Source organism: Acinonyx jubatus, chromosome C1 (genome assembly GCF_027475565.1).
Source record: "Acinonyx jubatus isolate Ajub_Pintada_27869175 chromosome C1, VMU_Ajub_asm_v1.0, whole genome shotgun sequence".
Lineage (NCBI taxonomy): Eukaryota > Metazoa > Chordata > Mammalia > Carnivora > Felidae > Acinonyx > Acinonyx jubatus.
Genome location: NC_069381.1, coordinates 19,991,545 through 20,015,589, shown reverse-complemented (window position 1 = coordinate 20,015,589; position 24,045 = coordinate 19,991,545). Strand labels below are relative to the sequence as shown.

At 52.9% G+C, this 24,045-nt stretch overlaps 1 protein-coding gene and 1 long non-coding RNA gene across 2 annotated transcripts; one reads left to right on the top strand and one right to left on the bottom strand.

The window, feature by feature from the left end:
- Window positions 1-1,695: 1,695 nt before the first annotated feature.
- On the bottom strand, window positions 1,696-14,914 carry LOC106977550 (uncharacterized). The gene is made up of 3 exons (XR_008293327.1): window positions 14,629-14,914; window positions 3,085-3,192; window positions 1,696-1,776 (listed from the first exon to the last, which is right to left on the bottom strand). It is a non-coding gene; the product is annotated as an uncharacterized LOC106977550 (long non-coding RNA).
- A 195-nt stretch (window positions 14,915-15,109) lies between these two features.
- Window positions 15,110-22,187, top strand: TENT5B (terminal nucleotidyltransferase 5B). The gene is made up of 2 exons (XM_027059960.2): window positions 15,110-15,564; window positions 20,257-22,187. The coding sequence occupies exons 1-2, from the start codon at window positions 15,301-15,303 to the stop codon at window positions 21,274-21,276; spliced, it is 1,284 nt and encodes a 427-aa protein (XP_026915761.1). The 5' UTR covers window positions 15,110-15,300; the 3' UTR covers window positions 21,277-22,187.
- The last annotated feature ends 1,858 nt before the right edge of the window (window positions 22,188-24,045 follow it).

The following is a 24,045-nucleotide window of genomic DNA, read 5'->3' as shown; positions in this document are numbered from 1 at the left end:
GGTGACGTGGTCAAGTGATGGAAAAGCTGATGGCTCAGATCTTGATGTTGGTGGAGGAGGCGACGGGGCTGGTAACTGACTTGATGATGACTTGATGGGTGGTTAAGGTGATGGCTAATGGTGGTGCTAGATCCCAGCATTGAGGGAGAGGTGACAGCAACAGTGGTGACTTATCAGGTAGACCTCAGGGCTGGGTTTCTCTCGGCCTTCATTTGACCCTCCGGATGGGGAGGTTGGAGAGCTAACAACTACATTTCCCTCCCTCCAGCATCTGCCTGTGGAACAAGCTCCACCAATTATTATCTTTTTTGATATAATTTATTGTCAAGTTGGCTAACATACCGTGTGCACAGTGTGCCCTTGGTTTGGGGGGTAGAGTCCCAGGACTCATCGCTTACACACAACACCCAGGGCTCATCCCAACAAGTGCCCTCCTCGGTGTCCATCACCCATTGCTCCCTCTCCCCCGCCTCCCCCGCCATCAACCCTCAGTTTACAAGCTCCACCAATTAGATTCAGTTGGGCAGGGTTTGGAAAGCTAAAGTGAGGCGCAGTCCTGCGTTTTCTCCTTTGTAAAATAGGACCAAAAATAAAACAGTGCCTGGCACATGATAAGAACCATGTGAGTGTTAGCTGTTATTGCTGAGGGGAGGGGAGGGTGTTTGTATGTTGTTCTTGTTTCCTGCCACCTCTAGGCTGTTCCTGCCGGCCAGCAACGTCATGGGGTTCTTTTGCAGCAGCATTCCAGAATGGACACAAAGCCCAAGATCCAGGTCAGGTGAAGGGCGGGATCAAGGAAGTGCTAGCATTGGACAGACCAGGCCCCACTCCACGACACTCAGACCTGATTGTCACCATCAGACACCACACTGACCACCACACTGCTACCACCTTTCTGAGCGAGTTCCAAGCCCTCCTGTCTTTGCATCCCTCACTTGACATTCAAAGTCCTGGGCTGGAGCATCCACATGGCTGAGCCCAGGTTGTGTGTCCCCGTCCTACCTGCCAGGGGTGCGAGGAGGGGTCAGCAGTCCCCTTCAGCTTCAGTAGTGGGTGATGGGGCCTCCCACAGTGGGGTCTTCCCCCGAATGGCAGGAGGGTTTGGAGGCAGGGAGGCCAAAAAAAACAAAGAAAGGCCACTCAAAGGAAGCCTAGTGCCTAGGCGGGAATAAAGAGGGAGGCGACTGGACCTTTCAAACCTGACCAGACCCAAAGCCCCTGCGATCACCCACCAACTTCTACTGCCACCACCACAGGTTCCCCCTATGGGACACTGGCCCATCTTGTACACTCTGGTCAAATGCAGATGGAACACTTTGCCCCTTCCCTTTACAGCCCAGCGCAGAGCAGAAGGCAGGCCTAGACATTCAAACAGGATGTTATATCAATGGCCTAGGGAGAATGAAAGGGAAAGGAACATGGACATCTATTCATTGATTCCATATCCATTTATTCGGCACCAACCAGGTACCAATGTAGCAGAGGATGAGGTCCCTGGCCCATGGGGCTTACAATCTAGCGGGGAAGAGAGTCAAACCGGTAACACATCCATAGATGAGGCAACTGCAGGGCCTGAAATGTGAGAGGGCCGAAACAGAGAGAGGAGCTGGGGAGCCCTTCAGAGGGAGAGGTCAGGGGAGGCCTCTTCGAGCTGAGGCTGGAAGGATGAGCAGCCAGATGTGCAGAGACGGGGTGCAGTTGTGGGCTCAAGACATAGGGGCAGGAGCAGGCTTCCAGAACAGAACGGGTGGCCGTGTAGCTGGAGTAAATGAGAAGCTGAGTGGGAGGCAGAAGTGAGGTAAAAGTCAGATAAAGAACTGGCCTTTCATTCCAGCCAATGGGAAGCCACTGGGGGCTGGTTTTTTGTTTTTTTTTTTTTTTTTTTGAGTTGGTGGGTTGTTTGTTTTCATATGAGGAGGGACTTGTCCTCAAGGATGAGTCAGGAAGAAAGAGGAGATGGGCACAGTCCAGGTAGGTGTACGGTAGAAGTAAGGTGAGGGCTTCCCCCATGCTGGGCTCCTGTTTCCTCAATGACATGAGGCTTGGTCATCGCGGCACGAGGGGTGGGGGATGATGGCAGGACATGTGTCCATTAGGCCATGTCAGGCTTCCAGGGTCCAGGATGGAGCCATGATCTAGCCCTAAGGAAGCCAGGCTCTAACCAGCCCTCGTGCTCACCAACACCTAGAGCTTCCCTAGGGAGACGGAGGCACTTCCTTGACTGGCCCCTCCCCTGCCACCGAGAAGAGACCAATAGTAGCAACTGAAGCCTCAACCGTCACAATCAGATGTCACCTACAGCCACCATCATAACCACCGTCACCCTCACAATAGGCACAAGGACAGGATAGGAAACCCTGCTCCTGGGAGTGAACCGGACCCTGTAAGCTAGCTGCGGGGGACCTGGGGAAGACACAGTCCTGGGACAGAGCCAGTGGCGTGCTGGAGCTGGCTCCCCCTGGCTTGTGAGAGCTGAGTCTGTGAATCTCCTCCCAATTCTGCATGCAGTAACAGCAGGGGGAGGCTGAAATCAAGCACAGTGGGGGAGTTTTTGCAATTTTTCCCAGCTACCCAGTTCACCAACATACCTCTGGACAGAGCCCTGAAGACAGGGAGAGACCCCGACGCCACCACTTGCCCCTGTAAACTCCAGAGCCTGGAGCAGGATCAGCAGGAGGCAGCCAACCACGTCCACAGAGTCTGGAGGGTAGGCCGTCTGGTGGGGGGGGGGGGGGATGTGGGTGGAGACAGGAGGTCATCTGCCCCCAAGATACATCTGATAGTGAACTGGGACCCTGCGTATTAGCTCAGGGACATCACCTTCACTGGAGCCTCTGCTCCAGCCCAGGAGCCCAGGAGTGGGCTCCCAGCCAGGCCGCCTGACTCACCATCCTGGAGTTGGAATCCTGGGCTGGGTCTGTCCTGGAAGGGCTGCTTCTCCCCGTTCCCTGATCTCAGGATGAGCCCTGACCCTGGTCACAAACTGGGCCTGAGCCCGGTGACAAAAGATCTCCACCCAGGCCCAGACAGAGCCCCACCCTGGTTCTGGGTTGGGCTCCGACAGGCCACAGAAAACACTCTCACCTCCATCTGCACACAGGCCCTGGCTCAGCCCTAGACTCACAGGCCCCTGCGCCCCAAGCGGAGCAGGCCTGGGGAGGGATTGGCTCAGCACCTCTGCAGTCCTCCTGCCTGGAAAAGCAAATGGTGGAAAACAAAACAAAATTAAAAGTCACCACCAGCTCCTCCTTGCTTTAGTGACACATCTCTGTCTTAGGAAATAAGGCCTAAAGGCAAAGTGCATTTTCTAAGGCTAACCCCTCCCCACCTCTGCCAGGCTCCCTCTTCGATTTGGAGGATTCTTGCCCTAAACTGTTCCTCCCACTGTCCCCAAACACAGGCCTCCCTGTTGCCAGGAGGAGAGAGAGCTGTGAAAGTCCCAGGAACTTCATCTGAGAGCCTAGGGGATGGAGGCCAGGATCTTATCTGGCTTATGGGCTTGGGCAAGACTCTTCTCTTCTCCACACCTCAGTTTTCCCATCTGTACAGTGGGAGATTTAGCCCTCCTGCTCTAATATCCAAAGTTAGGAAACCTGATGGAAATTCAGGGCCCCGTATTCAAGCATCGGAAGGGCTGTCTTTTCTGGGTAATTCAGATCCAGGGGACCCACGAGACCCAAGAAACTTTTCCTAAAACATGTATGGGCTACTGGGTCCAAGCACTGGCATATCCTCTTAGTTCTGGTACCCTGTACTAGTGACTTAGCTTCTCTGGCCATCTGTTTTCTCATCTGTCAAATGGCAATAACACCAAGTTTGTGAGGATCAAATGAGGTAGTGGCAAGAAAAGTGCTTTGTAAGCTGCAGGGTACAGTACTCCTGGGAGGGAGGGACAGTTATTATTGGTGTCGGTATGGGTTGATGTTTTGCCTTCCAGCAGAGCCCAGAAAGTGGACCAATCTGGCCTAGCTCTCAAGTGGGAGATCTCAAAGTCTCTCCAGGACCCTCGACCCCAGCCCTGCCAAGAACCAGCTTGAGCCCAGCATAAGCCTGCTACCTGGCCTCCCTACCTCAGGACGGGACAAATCTTCCTCACTGGACCCCAAAGATTGCAGGCTTTAGAGCTGGACCAGCCTTGGGGATCCTCAGATCCCATCTCCTTATAGTGGCCCAGATAGGAAAGGGGCTTGCCCCAGGAGGCACACAGCATGTTAGTGGCAAAGCTGGACCTCAGACCCAGCCCTCTCCTTCGTATGAGACTCTTTGCTCTAACTCTGGCCTCTAAAAACAGTGTCCCCCTGGAATCCTGACAGCACCAATGCCCCTGCAGCTGCCCCAAGTCAGCAGACCCTGGCCAGGCCGGGACTCTGGGAGAGAGGGGCTGTCCAAGGCATCCCTCCACAGGCTTCACGCTCTGATGGGCTCTCACCTCCTCCAGAAAGCCTTCCCTGACTGGCACCCAGAAAGGCTCAAAAGTGACTTTCCCCCCACACCTCCCCTTTGACAGAAAACCCCTTAAACATGAAAGGCGTCTGCCTGCCGGTCTGCTAGCCCCTACATGGAGTTTCTTCAGGGTAGAAAACAGCTGAATTCTTCTGGGCTTCCCACCACAGGGGCCTAGCCCAAACTGAGGGCAAAGGGAATAAGAGGAGAAGAAAAGGGGAGGGGAAGGGAGGGGAGGGGAGGGCAGGCTGGGCAAGTGATCACTGCCCTGGGAGTTTGAGACCCAAGCCATTGGCAGGGAAGAGGGTGAGGCTGGCAGGACTGGAGACCCGGAAGCCCCGCCTCCTTGGACTTCAATTCCCCGGGCCTCCCTCCCTCCCCCACGGTCCATTCCCCCAGGGCGGGCTCCTCCCGTGGGAACTGCTGTCTCGGCAGCGGCGCCCAGCCACGCGGCTGCCAGGAATGAGGCTGGGCAGCGGTCGGGGCGGGCCTGGACAGGGCTGCCCCTTGCTCGGGCCTGGGGACCGGGCAGCTCTGGGCCGAGGCGGGCAGGGAGGGCAGCTGCGTGGGCCCTGGGAGCTGGACGCGACCTTCTGCTGCCTGCAACAGCGGCCGGCCAGCACCTGGGAGCTGGTTAGAGGTGTAGACTCCCAGGTCCTACCCCGGACCTGCTGATTCAGAATCTGCATTTTAACAAGAGCCCCAGGTGACTCCTAGGCACATCACAATTTGAGAAGTCCTGTTCTAACAAGAGTCCTCCTGCGTGCGTACAGGTTAAAGAAAAGGCGCCTACGAACTTCCAGTTATAAAATGAGTAAGTCACAGGGATGTAATGTACAGCATGGTGACTACAATTAATAACACCGATTGTATATTTAAGAGGTGCTGACAGAGTAGATCTTAAAAGTTCTCACCACAAAAAAACAAATTGTAACTTTGTATGGTGACAGATGTTAACTTCTTGCCGTGATCACTTCACAGTATAAACAAATATCTAATCATTATGTTGTACACCTGAAACGTATAATGTTATATCAATTATATCTCAATTTCAAAAATTAAATCATGAACAAAAGACATAGATTACCTTCCTTTTATTTCTTCTTTAAGTTTCAGATAGGATATTATCTTTTTTCCCCCCAAATTAGGAATGTATAAGTAGGATTATAGTACCTATGAATTGTATTCCATCACAGGAAAGAGGTATTGCAGAATATTTGTTATAAAATGGAGCGTGGGGGAGGGGAGTGCCTGGGTGGCTCAGTCAGTTAAGCATCCGGCTTCGGCTTAGGTCATGATCTCATGGTTCGTGAGTTTGAGCCCCACGTCAGGCTCTGTGCTGGCAACTTAGAGCCTGGAGCCTACTTTGGATTCTGTGTCTCTGTCTCTCCCTGCCCTCCCCTGCTCGCTCTCTCTCTCTCTCTCTCAAAAATAAAGAAACGTTAAACATGTTTTTAAAAAAATGGAGCGTGGGGTCTGCTGGGGCTGGAAACCCACTGAGAACCCGCTCCTGTTTTCAGTCAGCAACCTCAGCCCTGAGGAGACAGAAATGGGGGTGAGCAGCCCTTGAACCTGAGAAGCTTCTACTCTAGCAGGGGTAGACTACTCTAGCAGACTCATATCACCCACCACTTTCCTGAGCCTCAGTTTCCTCACTCATGGAATGGGCATAATTAATCATCAGTCATCACCACTTCTAACAGGCTCCACCAAGCTTGGGGACAGGGAGGAGCTTTGTGAGCAGCCTCAAATCTGAGGCAGGTGAGGTCCCAGAGTGCCCTGTTCACAGCTCAGCCTTCTGGTGCATCTTCCTGCCCTTCCAGCCCCCAGCCCTCCTGTTCTTCCCTCGAGCCTCGTCTTCATCTATGGCCTTACTCTTCTTCCTTCCTCCTTGATCTCCCCCCAAAAACACCTGTCTGAACCTTGCTCCCTTTAGCAAATTAGCACTGTTCCTGGAAGGAGCAAACATTCGTTGAATGCCGAGTACACAGGCATCACTCGCACATGGGGTCTTTTATGCCAGCCCTGAGAGGTAGGTGATAATGCCCCCAATAAACAGATGAGGAAACTGAGGCTCAGAGAAGGGGAGTGATGTGCATCCAGAGCGCAGAGCCAAAAAGAGGCCCAGATGGAATAGGAACTCAAGCTTTGGGCTCCCACTACCGCAGGCTTCCTCAGCTGGGAAGCAGGAACCAATTTTCAGTGACCTTAGGGAGGACTAAATTTAAAGTCTCGCCTCAGGGATCTGGCTGTGGCCACACTGCACCACTCCCTGCAAGATCCGCTTCTAGAAGAGTGCTCCTTCCTCCTTTCTTCAAAGCATCCCTTCACTTATTCCATGAATATTTATTGAGCGCTGAATAACCGGCAACACGGTTCCAGGAGCTGGGGTACACAGAAAACAAAACCAGGCAAAATCTCTGCCCTCCTGGAGCTTCTGTTCCAACAGGGAAAAGGAAAACAAACAAACAAACAAACAAACACATGCGCACACACATAGCCACCCACCTACCCCCCCTCCCCACACACACACAACATGATGTGTAGATGGCGTTGGGTGCTATGGGAACCATAAAGAGAAGAGAAGAGGTCTCTGGGGTGGGAGATTGCCATGCTCATTGGTTAGTGAGCAAGGCCTCGGTGAGAAAAGAACCTGGAGGAATGAGGGAGAAGCCAGGTGGCTCTCAAGAATGAGTTGGGCAGGGGTGCCTGGGTGGCTCAGTCGGTTGAGCGTCCAACTTCGGCTCAGGTCATGATCTCGCAGTTCGTGGGTTCGGGCCCCACATCGGGCTCTGTCCTGAATGCTTGCTCAGAGCCTGGAGCCTGCTTCAGATTCTGTGTCTCCTTCTCTGTCTGCCCCTCCTCCGCTTGCACTCTGTCTCACTGTGTCTCTCAAAAGTAAATACATGTAAAAAAATAAAAAAATAAAAAGAGTGAGTTGGGCAGATGATAGAGCAATCGCAAAGGCCCTGGGGTGGGACAGGAGCATCCAGGAGGCCAGTGCACCTACAACAGAGGAGGGAGAGGAGAGGAAGAGACGAGGCGGTGGGTATCCTGTAGAGCCTTGTGATTCGAAGGACTTTGGCTTTCTTCCAAGTGAGATGGAGGTATTGCAATGGCGTGACCTGGCTTATGTTTTAAAAGGATCAGCCAGGCTGCTGGATTGAAAATAGACTGTAAGAGACAAGTACAAAAGCAGGGGGCCAGCAGGGAGACTCCAATAATCCAGGAGAAGGGCGATGGTCACGAGGTGGCAGTAAGTGGCGGTTGGGGGTGGGATGGGGTCAGACTTTGTATTCAGAAGGCAAAGCCAACAGGACTTGCTGACACTTGATGTGGCACATGAGAGAAAAGGGAGTAAAAAAATCGCTTCAGATTTTCAGCCCAAGAACTAGAAGTTGCCATGTGCTACGGGAGGAGCATTTCAGTTCGAGAATTCCACTCTGGACGTGTGAAGTTTGAGAAGACAACAAACATACAAGAACAGACGGTTCCCAACTTAACGACGGGTCACCTTACAATCTTTTGACTTTACAACGGTATGGAAGCGATATGCATTCTGTAGAAACGATACTTCAGATTTTGATTTTGGATCTCTCCCCAGGTTCGAGATATGGGGTTAGATCCTGGATCCTCTCGTGACGCTGGGCAGTGGCATTGGTGGCTCCCAGTCAGCCAGCGATCACAAGGGTAAATAACTGATACATTGACAACCATCTCGCACCCGTACAACCATTCCGTCTGTCACTTCCAGTACAGCATTCAAAACGTTGCAGGAGATATTCAGCACTTTATTACAAAATAGGCTTTGCGTGAGATGCTTTTGCCCAACTGTAGACCGATATAAGCGTTCAAGTACGTTTAAGGTTGGCTCAGTTAAGCATCCGACTCTTGATTTCAGCTCAGGTCGTGAGGTCATGGTTCGTGACATGGAGCCCGGAGTCAGGCTCCTCACTGACAGTACGAAGCCTGCTTGGGATTCTCTCCCTCCCTCCCTTTCTGTGCCTCACCTGCTCATGCACTCTTTCTCAAAATAAATAAACACTAGAAAAATAATTGCATAAGCCTGGAATTCGGAAGCGAGCTCGGGCCTGGAATACGTAAAGCTGGGGTTTGCCAGCACGTGGATAGCCTTTAAAGCTTGAAACTGACTGAAATCACCAAGGGAGTGAGTACAGACAGAGAAGACGCGAGGACTAGGGAGTGAGTCCTGGGCATGTCACTGCTTAGAGGTTGAGGGAACGAGGAGACAACAAACCACCAGTCAATGAAATAAAAACGTCAGGGCGGTAGACTGTCTTAGATACCAAGTGAAGCAAGTATTTCAAGAAGGAAGGAGTGATCAGCCACAAGTAATTTGCAGGTCTAGTAAAATACGAGGATTAAGAATTAACAATTAGAATGGGAGGAATTTTTCAAATCACATATATGCTAAGGGACTTATATCTAGAGAACTTTATATCTAGAGGACTTACATCTTTAGATATCAAGAACCCTTAAGAGTCAACAATGTTAAAAGTAATACAATTACAAAATGGGCAGAGGACTTGAGAGACGTTTCTCCGAAGACACAGACAGCCAATAAACACACGGAAAGATGTTCAGCACCATTAGCGATCAGAGAAATGAAAGTCAAGACCATTCCAACACCACCTCATACCCACTAAGATGGAGATAGTAAACAAACGAAACAAGTGTTGGCGACGATGGGGAGAAATTGGAACCTTCGTACGCTGCTGGTGAGAATGTAAAATGGTACAGCCACTGTGGGAAACAGTCTAGCATCTCCTCACATGGTTAAACATCAACTTCCCTTATGACCAGCATTTCCACTCTCAGGAATATACCCAAGAGGAATGAAAACATATGTCCACACAAAACCTTGACGACACCAAGAATGAGCTCTAACTATAGACTTGGGATGATTGTGACATGTCAACATAAGCTCATCAACTGTCACAAATGTACTGCTATGGTGGGGGTGTTTATCACGGGGGAGATTATGCGTGTGTGGGGGCAGAGAGCATATGGGAACTCTCTGTACCTTCCTCTCAATGTTGTTATGAATTGAAAACTGCTCTAAAAAAAAATTTTTTTTTTAAAATAGGCTCCACGCTGGGCTTGGAGCCCAACAAGGGGCTTGAATTCAGAACCCTGCGATCAAGACCTGAGCTGAGATCAAGAGTTGGATGCTTAACTGACTGAGCCACCCAGGTGCCCCTAAAAATATTTTTAAAGAACTTGCACATGACTATTCATAACAGCCAAAAAGTTTGGGAAACAACCCAAACATCTATCGACTGATGGACTGATAAATAAAATGTGGAATATCCATCTATCCACAGAATATCATTTGGTAATAAAGAAAAAGTGAAATACTAATGCTACAATATAGATGAACCTTGAAAACATTATGCTAAGTAAAAGAAACCAGTCACAAAAGACCACCATTTATCTGAATGTCCAGAAAGGGCCAATGTATACAGGGACACAAAGCCAGTCGGTGGTTGCCTATGGCTGTGAGCTGAGGGGGTCCGAGGGAAATGGGGGGTGACCACTAGAGGGTACAGGGTTTCTTTCTGGAGTAATAAAAAAAGTTCTAAAATTGATCATGGTACTGGTTGAACAACTCTGAATGTACAAAAAACCACTACATTGTATGCTTTATGTGGGTGAAGTGTATGCTATGCAAATTATACCTCAATAAAGCTATTACTTAAAGCAATTGATGATTGGACTCAGCAATGTGAAGGTCACAGGTGACCTTGACAAAACAGTTTCGGTGCCGTGGTGGGGACAAAGCCTGACTGAAGTGTGTTCAAGAAAGAGCAGAATAACTGAAGACAGTGAGTACAGACATTTTCAAAGAGTTTGCTATATAGAGAAATGGAAGGGAGATGTGAGATCAAGAGAGGTGTGTTTTAATTTTGTTGGGTTTTTTTTTAGATACAAGAAATTATGTTCTAACATTAATTGGAACGATGCAGTGGAGAAGGGGAAATGGCCAGAGTGAAGTCCTTGAGCAGGTGAGAGGCAGGGGTCCTGGTGTATAAGTGGAGAGGTTGCCGCAGAGAGGAGCAAGCGGGGTTCATCCGAAGCAGCAGGAGGGAGGCTAGAAATGAGGCATAGACCCAGTGATTGGGTAGGTGTTGAGAGTCTGCAGAAATTCTCCTTTGATTGCTTCTATTTTCTCAGTGATGTAGGAAGCGAGGTCTTCCGCCAAGAGGGGGCGGGGGAGGAGCTGTCCAGGACTGGGGGGAGGAAGAGAGTTAAGGAATTGTGTCTAGGACCGCAGGGGAGTGACAGCACCGGGCTCTACACTACGGGTAGGACAGCCACACAGTGCGCAGGGCCCCCTGGAGAGGCCCCCTGACGCTCAAGTGAGACCTGTCGGCAGGACTGTCTTTCTCCAGCTTCAGTCAACTGCGGGGTACAAACGCACAGCTGAATTAACCAGGGTGTGGTTTTGCCAGGTGAGCGCAGTTTAACAAGAGGGGAGCAAGGTGGGTGAGGGTGTGTGCAAGGAAGTAATTATAATGATGGTCTGTGGAATCAAAGCTGGTTAAGGAGGCTAGAAACAGTGGGGGAAAAGTGGGAGGATCAGTGGACTGAAGGGCCTGGTGAGTCAGGACCCAAGGCAAGGTACTGACAAGGTCCAGGAAAGTACTTTGGCCATGAGGGGCTGAGGCAGGATGGATGGCAAGAACCACAGAGGAGGGGAGGGGATTCTCCAGAGGCAAGGATTGTCCCTGCGTAATCGAACAAACCAAATCATCCTCAGAGGCAGGCCCAGGGTAGGGCCTGGGCGTGGGGTTCAGCCAGATCTGGGTGTGAAGCCTGTCCTTCCAACCATGGGGCCCTGCACAAATTAATTTGTTTCTCTGAGCCTCAGTTCCCTCTCATGCAAAGTGAGAGATCACTCCTTTGTCAAAAGATTATGTTCTGAAAATGGAATAAGAAACTGTATGGAAATTGCCTAGTGTGGTTCCAGGCACAGGGTGCTCAGTAATGTGGGCTGATCCCAGAAGGCTCTTGTCTGGAGTTCCAGGGCAGAGGAGGGGCCGATGTGGAAGCCAACACTCTCCACAGGACCCCTTCTCCTTCCCATCACCTCAAATCGTAGGTGAATGGAAAGGCCTGACTCCATTTCACCGCCATTTTACAGAATAGGAAACTGAGGCCCAGAAAGGGAAAGTGACTTACCTATGTCACTACAACTCGACTATCATAGAGAGTAAATTTCCTTTTAAAATCAGGGTCAGGGGGCACCTGGATGGCTCAGTCGGTTGAGCGTCCGACTTCACCTCAGGCCGTGATCTCACGGTTCGTGGATTCGAGCCCCGTGTCGGGCTCTGTGCTGTCAGCTCAGAGCCTGGAGCCTGCTTCGGATTCTGTGTCTCCCTCTCTCTCTCTCTCTCTGCCCTTCCCCTGCTCACACTCTCTCTCTCTCAAAAATAAACATTAAAGAAAAAAAAAACTTAAATAAAAAGTAAAAATTAAAAATTTTTTAAATTTAAAAATAAAATCAGAATCAGAAATTAAGATGGGAAATATATACTGGACGGAAAAGGCTCATATATAATATTTGAAAGCCAGATGGACTTGACTCTTCAGAGGGTACCCCAGCCATTGTTCCCCTCCATTCCCTGGGACAATAAAAAGTTGGCCGTGGTGAAGGTGAAAAACCCTCCTGAGATGCCCCTGCTCTCTCGTCTTCTCTCTCCTCTTCCTACATCCCCAAATCACACACACTCCCAGGGCAGTGATGCTCAGGTCCTGTCATTGGGCAAACATTGGTCCGATTAGCTTTGAAACAGAAGTGTCAACAGAAGGGTGATTCATAGCTCAAGCATTTGCTAATTGCTCTTCCTAGCCCAGACAGCAGGAGGGAGAGAGAGGGAAGGAGATCTCTAAGTTTGCTTTCTTAGAGAACTTGATTCTAGAGCATGGGGTGGCCCTATACCCGGCTGCCCTCATGGGGCCCTACCCCTGTGCAGTTCCAACGCAAACCAATCTCCCTGGGCAAACCCCTCTGGCTCTCTAGACACCAGTTTCACCATACATAAAGCGAGAAGTGAATGAACAAAATGACTGTCACAGCCCCCTGCCCCCAGCTCGGGCCTTCAGAGTTGTAGGAATGTATGGTCTGGTACCCTCTCTGCTGCCCGGCCCGTCCAGGGACAAGCACAGGGAGATGGGACAGAAGTGGATCCAGAAGCTGTAATGGGAATGCAGCCTCCTTAGGGAGGCTTTCTGCGATCACACCCCCAATGGACATCAATCTCTCCAGTTCTCTCTCTCTCTCTCTCTCACATATACACATGGCTGCTTTCTCTCCCGTTCCCTGTTTTATCTTCTTAGCACTATCTTAAATGTCTTATTTATTTGTCTCCTTGGCCATTGTCTTTCTACACTAGAATGCCAGTTCTAGGGCAGGGACCTTGCCTATCATATCTCCGGGCCTAGCCCAGCCCCTGGCACACAGTAAGTGCTTAGTATATATGTGTTGGTTGGTGGATGAATGAACGAAGGAATAGATACATCTGGAGGGTGGTACCAGGGCTGTGCCAAGTATGACTCTGTGATCTGTGCCAAGCCTTCCATGAGGAGCAGTTGAAAAATAGGGCTCTGGAGTCAGGAGACCTGGATTCAAGTCCCACCCTGCCAATTAGTGGTTGTATGACCATGTCACTTGACCTCTCTAAACCCCCGGTTTCTTCATCTGTAAACTGAGTATAATGATCCCACATCTTGAGGCGTAGTTTTAGAAATTAGAGGTCATGTATGTAAAGCGACCTGATACATAGTAAGTACTAAGTAGATGTTAGTTTCCTTTCTTTTCCTTCCTCTGCAGGGGATTGGAGGGGGTAGATCAGGGGTTTGGAGACTCTGGGCTCAGCAAAGGAAGTTTCTCATCTATTTCTTCTCTTCCAAAAGAAGGGAAAACAAAATAGCCAGGAACTTTACTGAGAACGGTGCAAGGGACTCACCCATAGTCACACGACCTAGCAGTGGAGCAAGGTCCCCTTCCTTGGGGGAAAGAGGAAGCTCCTGATCCCAGACAAAATGGAGAGAAGGGCAAGGGTAGGATCTTGCTTGTGGGGGCCTCCAGAAAGAGGAAGTGACTGCTCTCGTCAGAGAGTCAGGCTCCTGACAAGCTGGTGATCCTGGAATGTAGTTTATCATTTGTAGGTCTCGGTTTCTCCTTCGGTGCATTGGGAATATCACTCCTTGCCCAGCCTGCCTTACAGAATGGGAGAGTGTTAGGAGAGTGATATTTAATCTAAGAGAAAATATTGTAGTGATACATCAAGCAGACTCAATTTCTGAAATTTGCCACAGGTACATATTTTAAAATCAGAAGAAAAGATGAATTTAAAAATAACAATGAGGGGGTGCCTGGGTGGCTCAGTCGGTTAAGCATCTGACTTCGGCTCAGGTCATGATCTCACAGGCCATGAGTTCGAGCCCCGCATCAGGCTCTGTACTGACAGCTCAGAGCCTGGAACCCCCGCTCGCTCGCTCTCTCTCTCAAAAATAAATAAACATGTTTTTAAAAAATCTAAAAAAAAAAAAAGAAAGAAAAGAAAAGAAAGGAATAAGCCTCATCCCTCTAGGCTCTGTAAAGTGGGAAAGAAAAGCATGTAAATATATTATTTCAGTAGAATATACGAAAATGTCTTGGCAACCATAAATTAATCAAAATTTAAAAAATATTTATTTAACATCTTCTCTGGGACAGATAAAGAAACGGGCTCAGAGAGGGTAGTGACTTGCCTGGGGGCACACAGGACCTGATAAGGCTGAGAAGAGGCTGGCACGAAAGACTTCCACCAGCTGCTCAGGAAGCCCCTACCAGAAGACGGTGCAGAGGAGCCCAAGACCCTGGGTCAGGAAAGCCAACTCCCCATTTGCAGCTGCTGTTCATCCTCTAGCCCCGTAAAGGCCCTGCCTGGGTCTGCACAAGTGTAATGGAAAGAGCATGCGCCACAGATTCTACAGCCCCGGTTCAGCTCCAGGGCTCCAACTTATTTGCTGTGTAACTTTGAGGGAGTCACGCCCCCTCTCTGAGCCGGTTTCCCCTCCTTTCAATGGGAGTGTTAACGCTAGCCAGGCTGTGGTTGGCAAGGGCCAATCAAGAGTGCATTAAGTAATATCTACCTTAGTATACACAGAGTTCGTTACCTTTCTTCAACTCTGGAAGAACAGGAGGAGCGCTGTGTGGAGTCGAACAAGTGGCGCAATCTCTCTGGGCTTCTGAAAATAGCAGATGACCAGGACCAGGCCAGGAGCCTTCTAAATTCCTTCCAGCGCCAAAAAGAACCCTGGAATTTTTTAGTGGTCCAACTCCGCTACAAACTCCACAGGTCACTTCCCTCCCGCCTGCCCCTGGAGGGCGCAGTCCCTTTAAGTCTAGGCCTGCCCCGGCCCGGGCCAATCACGGAAAACAGAAGGTCTTTAAGGACCAAAGGAGGGAATTCAGCCCGTGCAGGTGGGCGGGGCAGGGGCATGCCACCCAGCCAATCGGAATCTCCCTAGCGACGAGTGACCAAGGAGCAAAGAGCTGCTGACCAATGGCAGAGGCGCAGGGAGGCGGGGCGCTCCCACTGTGTGACAGCTGTCTGGACCAATAGACATGTCGCCCGCGGCCTATAAGAGTCCGCTGGGCGCGGGGCTACGGGCTCTAGGGTCGGTTGGTCGTCGCCGTCGGAGGTGTGCCCTGGGTTTGCCTCGCCGTCGCTGCCTCCCAGTCCCTGCAGCCGCGCCCCTCGCCTTGGCCCCGGCCCGGCCGCTCTCCCTGCCCTTCTCCCCTTAGCCACCCCCCGGTTTCTGCCGTCGGGGCCCGGGGCCGGGCTAATGATGCCGTCGGAGAGTGGAGCTGAGAGCCCGGACCAGGCAGCTGCGCAGGTGGGGACGGCTGCGGCCTCGGAGGTGGCCACGGCCGCCCCGGCAGGCGGCGACCCCGACCCGAAGGCCTCATCGGCCTCCCTCGGACGGCACCTAAGTGGGCTAGGCTGGCCACAGGTGAAGCGACTGGATGCGCTCCTGAGCGAACCGATTCCCATTCACGGGCGCGGCAACTTCCCTACTCTGAGCGTGCAGCCCCGGCAGATTGTGCAGGTGAGAGGGCACTGGGAGGGATTATGGGGTCTCCAGCCTGAGGTTCTTGTGCTGGAAGGCACCCAGAGTCTGTTCGATTCGCTAGACAGCTAGGGAGCCTGAGGCTTAAAGAGGCACAGGGACTGTAACAAAATCGCACAGCGTATGGATAGTAGACCATGCGCCCTCCCCACTTGGCTCTCCCTTCCCCCGCCTCTGGAGAGCCCGATCGAACCGTTCACCCTTGCCTTAGCTAGGAAATGGGAGGAGAATGGGGAGGGACTTGGCTGCGGGAAGGGGGGGGTGGGGAGAGTGGCGGGTGAACAGATCTGCCTCCTCAGACAAGAGATACCAGGCAGCCCTGAATGGGTAGGTGTTCAAAACCGGGGTTTTTTCACCCCCAAATCGTCATGGCTGAGCCTCACCACCCCCACACCCCTTCCCTCTCTCAAGGTTCTAGGGTCAGATTTTGTCCTGTGCTCCCACAGCTCTTGGCTCAAGAGCCCCGTGGCTAAGTGGAAAAGCCAAGAAATCCCAATAAGGACTCCCTCCCTCTCAACTGGGGTTGTGGCGGAGGAGATTAAGCACCACGCTGGACCTGGTGGCTGCATGCCGAAAGGCAACGTCGGGTGTCCAGTTTAGGTGTCTCTCCTCTTCCCCAAAGTTGGAAATGAAGGCTGACCCTGCCTCCTGAAGAACAGGAAAAGAGAATTCTGGCAACCCCTCTCCCCATCCTCAGACTCCTTTTTCCCTTTACCTAACTTTTCAGCACCCCTAAAATTACTCTTCCATTTGCGTAACCTAGGTGCTGTCATACTCTGAAATGCCAGAATATGGTAATTACTGTGCCCATTTTGTGGCTGGGGAAGCTGGGGTTCCAAAAGGGGCAGTGAGCTGCCTAAGACTGCCTAAAGAAGTGAAAATCAAACCAAGAGAATCATAAGTCTTCCTGGGAGCCGCCTGCTGCAGGTTCAAGGTTTCCCACCCCTTCCCCAGCTCCTAAGGCTCAACTTCTGAGTCTTAGGGAAGTCTTCTGATAGAAACCAGAAAATCCAGCCACAATTCCTGGGTATTCCTGCCAGTAGACAGACTTTCCTTCGCTGGAGTTATCCATAGAAGCTAGTGAAGCAGGCCACTCCCCTGCCTCCAATTGCTTCCACTGAGGAGGAGGGTTGTAGGCTAGGGGATTACCTCGCCCTCCCTCCCAGGGAATGGGAGGGGGTGGGGGCAGATTCCCCAGGGCTGACTCACCCAAAGCCCCAGTGGTGCTCACTGAGGCATTCCTCTGCTGCCGGCTGTCATGGGGTAATTAGGAAAAACCAGTTGAGGGTTTTTTTTTTTTCCTTAGGACTCTCAGGTCAACCTTGGGGCCCCAACTACTGTATCTCCAGGACTGTTGTCCCAGACATGGGGGAAGGCAGAGCCCAGTGCAGAAACACCGCTCTGCAGGGATGAGATGTGCTCTGGAGGGGAAGTCCCTGCCAAACTGCCTTAACTGGTGCCTGCTGTGTGTCAAGCCCTATTCAGGACACTAGGGCCATGGATATGACTGGGACCTCTGGGAGCACTTCTCTGCCTTTGAGATGCTCCCTGCCAGGTGGGGGGACTGCAGGCCAAAAGGAGCTGACTTTACAGGGCAATAATAGTACAGTGTTCTCCTAGACTAGGGTCAAAGATATCACAGAACAGGGAGCTGCTAGCTGGCGTGGGGAGAGGCAGGGGAGACTTCAGAGCTGCACCAGGAGGCTGGACATGTGGCTTCAGGGCCCGGACTGTTATCAGTTTTGCTGGGCCCAGTGTCCCCATCTGTTCAATGGGATGGGTTGGACTACTGTCCCAACACCCTTTCAGGTTTCAGAATCCAAAAGGAACAGGGACCTTCACCTGCCTGCACAATCGCATCCACAGGGAAGGACGTCCGTCTCCTGGTGGGAATCAGCAGCTGGCAGCTTCACAAACTATTGGGATATATATGTGTGGTGGGAGGTGCTGCATGTGTATGAGGGGGTGGTAATGGGCTTGGTGTGTGTGGGGATGGGGGCCATCCATGCTGGCTGTGAATGGAAGTGGGAGGTGCTCCAGGTGGGGGGAGTAGAGGAGGGGTGTTGGGTGTGTGTGATGGGGGATGCTGGCTGTCCGTGGTTCAAGAACCAGAACCTTTCTCCCTCTGTACCCCCCCCCCCAAGACGTTGCCTACGGCAGCGATCTGAGCAGTTAGAGATGCTATTCCTGCTTGTACCTGAGCTAGAGGGACCCATTCTCCTGTAGGAGGCCCCCCTGCCCATAGCTCTGGGAGGCCCGGTTCTAATTAAGCTCAGCCACTTATTGGCTGTGTGACCTTGGATAAGTCCTTTGCCCTCTCTGGGCCCAGGGAATTGAAGGAGGCAATCTGATCTCTCCAGCTGCAGCCAGAGGACCTGCATCAGGCAGCTCCAGAGTCAAGTGTGGCAAGCCCACTGGCTGACAGCACCTATAGTCCCCCTGTAGGTCTTGGCAGCGGCCCAGGAGCAGAGTGGTTCTGGAGAGGCCCTTGGCACAGGAGAAAGGAGGGTGCAGCCGCTGCCCCCTTCGTGGCTGGAAAGTCTGATTCAGGAGGTTCCAAGCTGCCCTGCAGTCTTTGGGTGTGGCGGTATCTGGGGTCCGCCTGCCAAGCTGGCTGTAGTCACACCTGGGAGAGAGAGACAACAGCTGCTGGCTGGCTGACACAGGAGATTTAACAAGGGTATTGCTACCTCCTCACCAGGCCAGATGCCATGCCCTGGGGTGAGCATCAGCCTGGGAGCAGGAGCTGGCACTGAGTAAGGCGCAGTCAGCTCTGTTAGGACCTGGGGAGGGGGCTGGTCTGCTCCACAAGTCTGGCAGGGTCCTTGGGACAAGGTCTTGCCTGCTTCCCTCCTTGGCCCTGCAGGGGCACGGCTGTCAGGCTGTGGGTTGCAAGTCCCACAGGCTAGACTGTAGCAACTGGCCCCTTACTTCCAGCTTCCCCAGTCTGTCTGGCCAAGGCATCTCCCAAACCCCACCTTCCCATTCCTAACTACCCTGGCTCTGAGCTTCAGCGACTGGACGGTCACCCTCACTCTGAAATTTTGAAAGACAGGGAGGATTAGAACCCTGGGTTATGGTCTCTGCTCCTTCTAAACCCTGGGATGGCAATGTGATAGAATGAGAGTCAGCCACACCTGGATTTGAAGGTGCCTCTAAATGATCTTGGGCAGATGACTACACTCCTGTGAGCCTTGGTTTCCCCATCCATAACTTGGAGAGCATAAAGATCTATCCCCTGTAGATTCTGCTGAGAAGGTCCAGGCATTCAACAGGTGCCTGATATTCCCCACCCCACCCCAAGCTCCTCCCCTCCATGTTCCTGATGGCCAGTTGCTTATCCCCATAGCCATTACAGTACCTTCCCCCAGTCAGGGTCCTCCTCCCGGAAGCCTTCCTGGAGGGAGCCGCCCGCCTCAGATTGCCCCACTGCAGCTTGCCTCCTCAGCACTTAAGTGCATTCTTTGCGGTAATTCCCTGAGAAGCGAGGAGGGCAGCCCAGCCCAGTGCTGGGCGCTGACTTGGCAGCAAGGCGGGGTTGCAGAATCACTCAGGACAGGAATGCTGCCTGGTCACTTTCAGGATGGTGTGTGAGTCCTCTGGGTTGCTAAGAAAACCGAATGTCTGGGCCCAGCTTCTTTCTTCTCCCCACACCGTCCTAGGCCCAGAGAGATGCCTCTGGCCAAAGGAACAGACCTTTGCCTGTGGTGGTCCTGTGTCAGCAGATGGGGTCTGCTACCTCTCTTCCTACTTGGGCTGGGTGCCGAGCGCTTCCCGAGATGATCACCCACCTCCTGTCTCAAGAGCAGAAAGTGCCTGAGTTTTAACTTCCAGCCCTGCCACTTCTGAATGACGCCCTCTCTGAACCTTAGCCCCCTCTCGCCCCCGTAAGCCTCAGTTTCCTCATCTCTAAAACAGGTGTAACATGTGCTTCACAGGGTCCTTGTAAAGATGAATTAAGATGAGTGTGTGTGTCATAGCCAAAAGAGCATGCATGGACTGGAGAATCCAACTGACCTGGGCTCTACTCTCTGACCTTGACACGATTCTTCACCTCTCTGTGCCTCAGCTCCCCCATCTGTGAATTGGGATACTAATGCCCAAATACAGGATCATTGTCAGGGTTAATGTAGTAATGTGGGTGAATGGGAATTACGTTCCCAACACATTTGAACAGTTAGCATCATGCCTGGCACAAAACAAAGTGTTTCACTTGCAGTTTTAGAGAGGTAGAATCGCACAGTGGTTGAGACCTGCACTGAGTTTGATTCACCAGCTGCGTGACCCTGGGCAAATTACTTGGCCCCTCTGTGCTTCTATTTCTCCATCTGCAAAATGGCATTCATCGTATCTACCTCATAGGGCAGGTAATTGAGAATTATGCAAGTTTATAGCCTAACATATAAAGTGCTTAGACCGGGACCTGGTATTTAGTAAATTCTACGCGTCTGCTATCATCGGTGCTATTCCTTCTGAGTCTTTCCTCTAAACAAGTCATACTCCAGATTAGGAAATCAAAGTTGAGAGGGTTAAATGGCTTTCCAAAGGCACGACAGCTGGTGCGGGGTCAACATGGTTGATGTTGGCGTGATTATCACGGGGAAGCCGGTGGTGGACCCCCGGGGGGGCCCAGACTCCCGCCACCTCTCCCTCCTGCCGTCTCCCCCACAGGTGGTCCGCAGCAGCCTAGAGGAACGGGGACTGCGCGTGCACGGTGTGCGATTGCACGGCTCGGCTGCCAGCCATGTGCTGCACCCTGAGAGTGGCCTGGGCTACAAGGACCTAGACCTGGTGTTCCGCGTGGACCTGCGCAGCGAGGCGTCCTTCCAGCTGACCAAGGAGGTGGTGCTGGCCTGCCTGCTGGACTTCCTGCCGGCCGGGGTGAGCCGGGCCAAGATCACGCCACTGACGCTCAAGGAGGCGTACGTGCAGAAGCTGGTGAAAGTGTGCACGGACACGGACCGCTGGAGCCTCATCTCGTTGTCCAACAAGAGCGGCAAGAACGTGGAGCTCAAGTTCGTGGACTCGGTCCGGCGCCAGTTTGAGTTCAGTGTGGACTCCTTCCAGATCATCCTGGACTCCCTGCTTCTCTTTGGCCAGTGCTCGTCTACGCCCATGTCTGAGGCCTTCCACCCAACGGTGACAGGTGAGAGCTTGTACGGGGACTTTGCCGAGGCGCTGGACCACCTGCGGCACCGCGTCATCGCCACGCGCAGCCCCGAGGAGATCCGCGGTGGCGGCCTCCTCAAGTACTGCCACCTCCTGGTGCGGGGCTTCAGGCCGCGGCCCAGCACCGATGTGCGCGCCCTGCAACGCTACATGTGCTCCCGCTTCTTCATCGACTTCCCAGACCTGGCGGAGCAGCAGCGCACGCTGGAGCGCTACCTGGAGGCTCATTTCAGTGGGGCCGACTCAGCCCGCCGCTACGCCTGCCTGGTGACGCTGCACCGGGTGGTCAACGAGAGCACCGTGTGCCTCATGAGCCACGAGCGTCGCCAGACGCTGGACCTCATCGCCACGCTGGCGCTCCAGGCGCTGGCTGAGCAGGGCCCCGCCGCTGCGGCCGCCCTGGCCTGGCGCCCCCCGGGCCCCGACGGGGTTGTGCCTGCCACTGTCAGTTACTACGTGACTCCTGTGCAGCCTCTGCTGGCTCGGGCCCACTCCTATCCCACCTGGCTGCCTTGTAACTGACTCAGACCCTCACCACAAGGGACTGGGCCTTCCCCGAGGGAGTGGGGCCTCCCGGAGTGTGGAGAGGAGGTGACCAGAGACAGGCGGCCGCTGCCAAGTGGCCCCGCACCGCTGCAGGGTTGGGCCTCCTACTAAACAGAAGAGACCCCCACTCATCCCCGAGTGAGGCCCCCGTGGGCTTAAGGCCAAGCTGGGGTTCTTGGTAGACAGAACCACACTTTTGGACCAGCATGGTTGTGGGGTGCAGGGGCTGTTTTGTCTTGGGGGCCAATTGCCCTCAGGACATGAAGCACGTTTGGGGCGATAGCCTCCATGCTCATCGTCTTAGGTAGATTTCTGTGGCCTAGGAAGGTCTTGGGTTGGTTTCCGTGGCCTAAAAAGGGTCTTTTCGGCTACGGCCAGCCCACAGTGATCCCTGCAGCCCACACAATGACCAAAATACGGTATGGTATGTGAACTACTCGCTTCGGGTTGGGCCGGACCCCTAACAAGGCCTGGCCATCCAACCTGGCTAATCACCGGGAGGGGGAAAACTGAGGCATGACGCAGATACCTGGGTTTGCAGAGGGGTAGGTTTAGCCCAGTCCCCAAACACCCCCACCCCAAGCTGTCAAGGTGTGCAGTGGGCAGGAGCTAGGCCGCTGGGGGGGGGGGGGGGCGGAACACACTCCAGGTCCCCTCTGGGGTGTTGTTCCCTTCCCGTGTGTTGTGAGGATCCCTCCTGCCTGGGAGCTTGTTCTCCGAAGGGTGCTGGACCCAAAGTGGCCACAGCCAAGTGCTCTCCCCCACTGGCCTGGTTATGGGTCCCCACTTGGAGGAAGGAGAACCGTGCCCCACCCCCTTTCCGATCCCTCTGGATTTGTCACCATTTTGCACTCTGAACACCTGCCAATAAAGATTGTCTACACTAAGCCTAGCACCATGCTTTCTCTTGGGAGAATGACCTTCCATGGCTGTGGGGGCTATGGCTGCCTCTTCCAGCCTGCATCTGGCTTGCATTGAGGGCAGGGACATTTGGGTACCCTGGTGTCTGAGTCCTGGCTGTAGCTGGGGGGTTTCACCTCCTTCTCTCCATACCAGCCCCAGCTGGAAAACTGTGCTAGGGGCTCGTGTCTCACGTGTGACTTGTACCTGCAAATTGCCACAGCAGGTCTCTTGTGAAAGAGTAAACATTGCAGTGTTTTCCTACCTGGAGTCCTGATGACCCTGGACTTGGCCTTACACTCCAGTGCTCCGGGCTGCTTGACCCCCAGCTCTGCCCACCCACTCGGGAAGCAGGTGGAGGACAAGCGGGATGAATCTGAATTGGAGACCCGTTTAGTAGTGGCAGCTAAGCCTGGGGGACTTCTAGCATCGCCCAGAGCCAGAGCCCAGGTTTGGCCTCCCTACCTGGCCGAGGTTCTGTCCTCGGGGGGGGGGGGGGTTCTATCTTCTAGGGGGAGGTTCTATCCTCTGGCACCCTCTCTTATTCCCAAGGGCTGATGGGCACACTCTGGTCTGCTCTAAATAGGTCCCCTAAGAGGGGCAGGGTCTCTTCTTCCCAAACCCAGCTGGGGCCATGCCAGGCTGTCCAGCATGAGTGGCAGCTGCACGCTCTCAGGGAGCTATTCCCTCGGGGCACCAGCCAGTCACTGGCCTGGACGCTGTCCACTGTTTACCCAGCCTCTTTGATCCAAGGATTGCAAAGCCCTTAACACAGACAACCTCATTAGTGGTTTCTGAAGTGATGGCTTGAGGTTCTAGTCAGGGTGAAAAAAACAAGGCCTCAGAGGAGGCCCCAGGTGACCTGGGTGAGCCCAGCCAACTCACCGGCTCAGTGAGTCTCTGCGGGGCTCAAAAAGGCCGGAAGGGTGAGTGGAAACACTTTCTTGGCTTGGTGACTGAAAATAGCGCCCCCACCTCCACCTTGGCTGTGCCCACCCAACTAGGGGCCTAGGAGAGATTAAGTTTATCCCAGCTCCTGAGTTGGGCACGTGTAAACACACAGGCTTAGCTTGTTGGGGTGGGCACTGGGGTTCACCCAGATGTGCTTGTTTCAGAGAGTGAGAAAGCTAGAGACCCACAGTAAGTGTCCACACGGCATTCAGCCCATCGTGTGCCAGCGGCCCCTACAGGAGTTGGAATACATCAGCACCCAAAAGACCAAGTAAGATTCCCCACTCTCATGAAGATTATACTCGAATAGGGTGGACAGAAAATAAACTAGAGTATATCTTCTTAGAAGGTCAATAATGCTTAAAGTACACAGCAGGGTAAGGGATTGGGAGTGCTGGGGTATGTGGTTTTAAAAAGTCAGGATGGATGGACCTCATCGAAAGGGTGACATTTGATTGAACACTTAAAGGCAATGGATAGCAAGCTTATGCAGATGTCTGGGGAAAGAGCTTCCAGGCCGAGGGAATTTGTCAATGTGCACATGCTCCCAGCAGACGTGTCTGGGGGAGGGCACGTGTGCCTGAGGGCGTCTGGCTGGCCTTGCACAGGCATGTGCTCGCCGCTGCTGGTCTGCAACATGCATGGGCGTGAGATGTGGGAGAATGTGAGCCAGGAGTTCCCAGTAACAGCTTCCACTGCTAGAGTCTTTACTCCAGGCCGGGCACTGTGCTACAGCCTTCGCGGTCACTACCTCTCGTTTCATTCTCGAGGGAAGAGCAATCATTATCTCCACGTTTACGGGCAAGGAAGCTGGTGCCAGAGAGGTCAAAGAGGTGTGGTTGACTCCAGAGCCATTGCTGTTAACCCCCACACTCTCCTGCCCCTCCGCTCTGA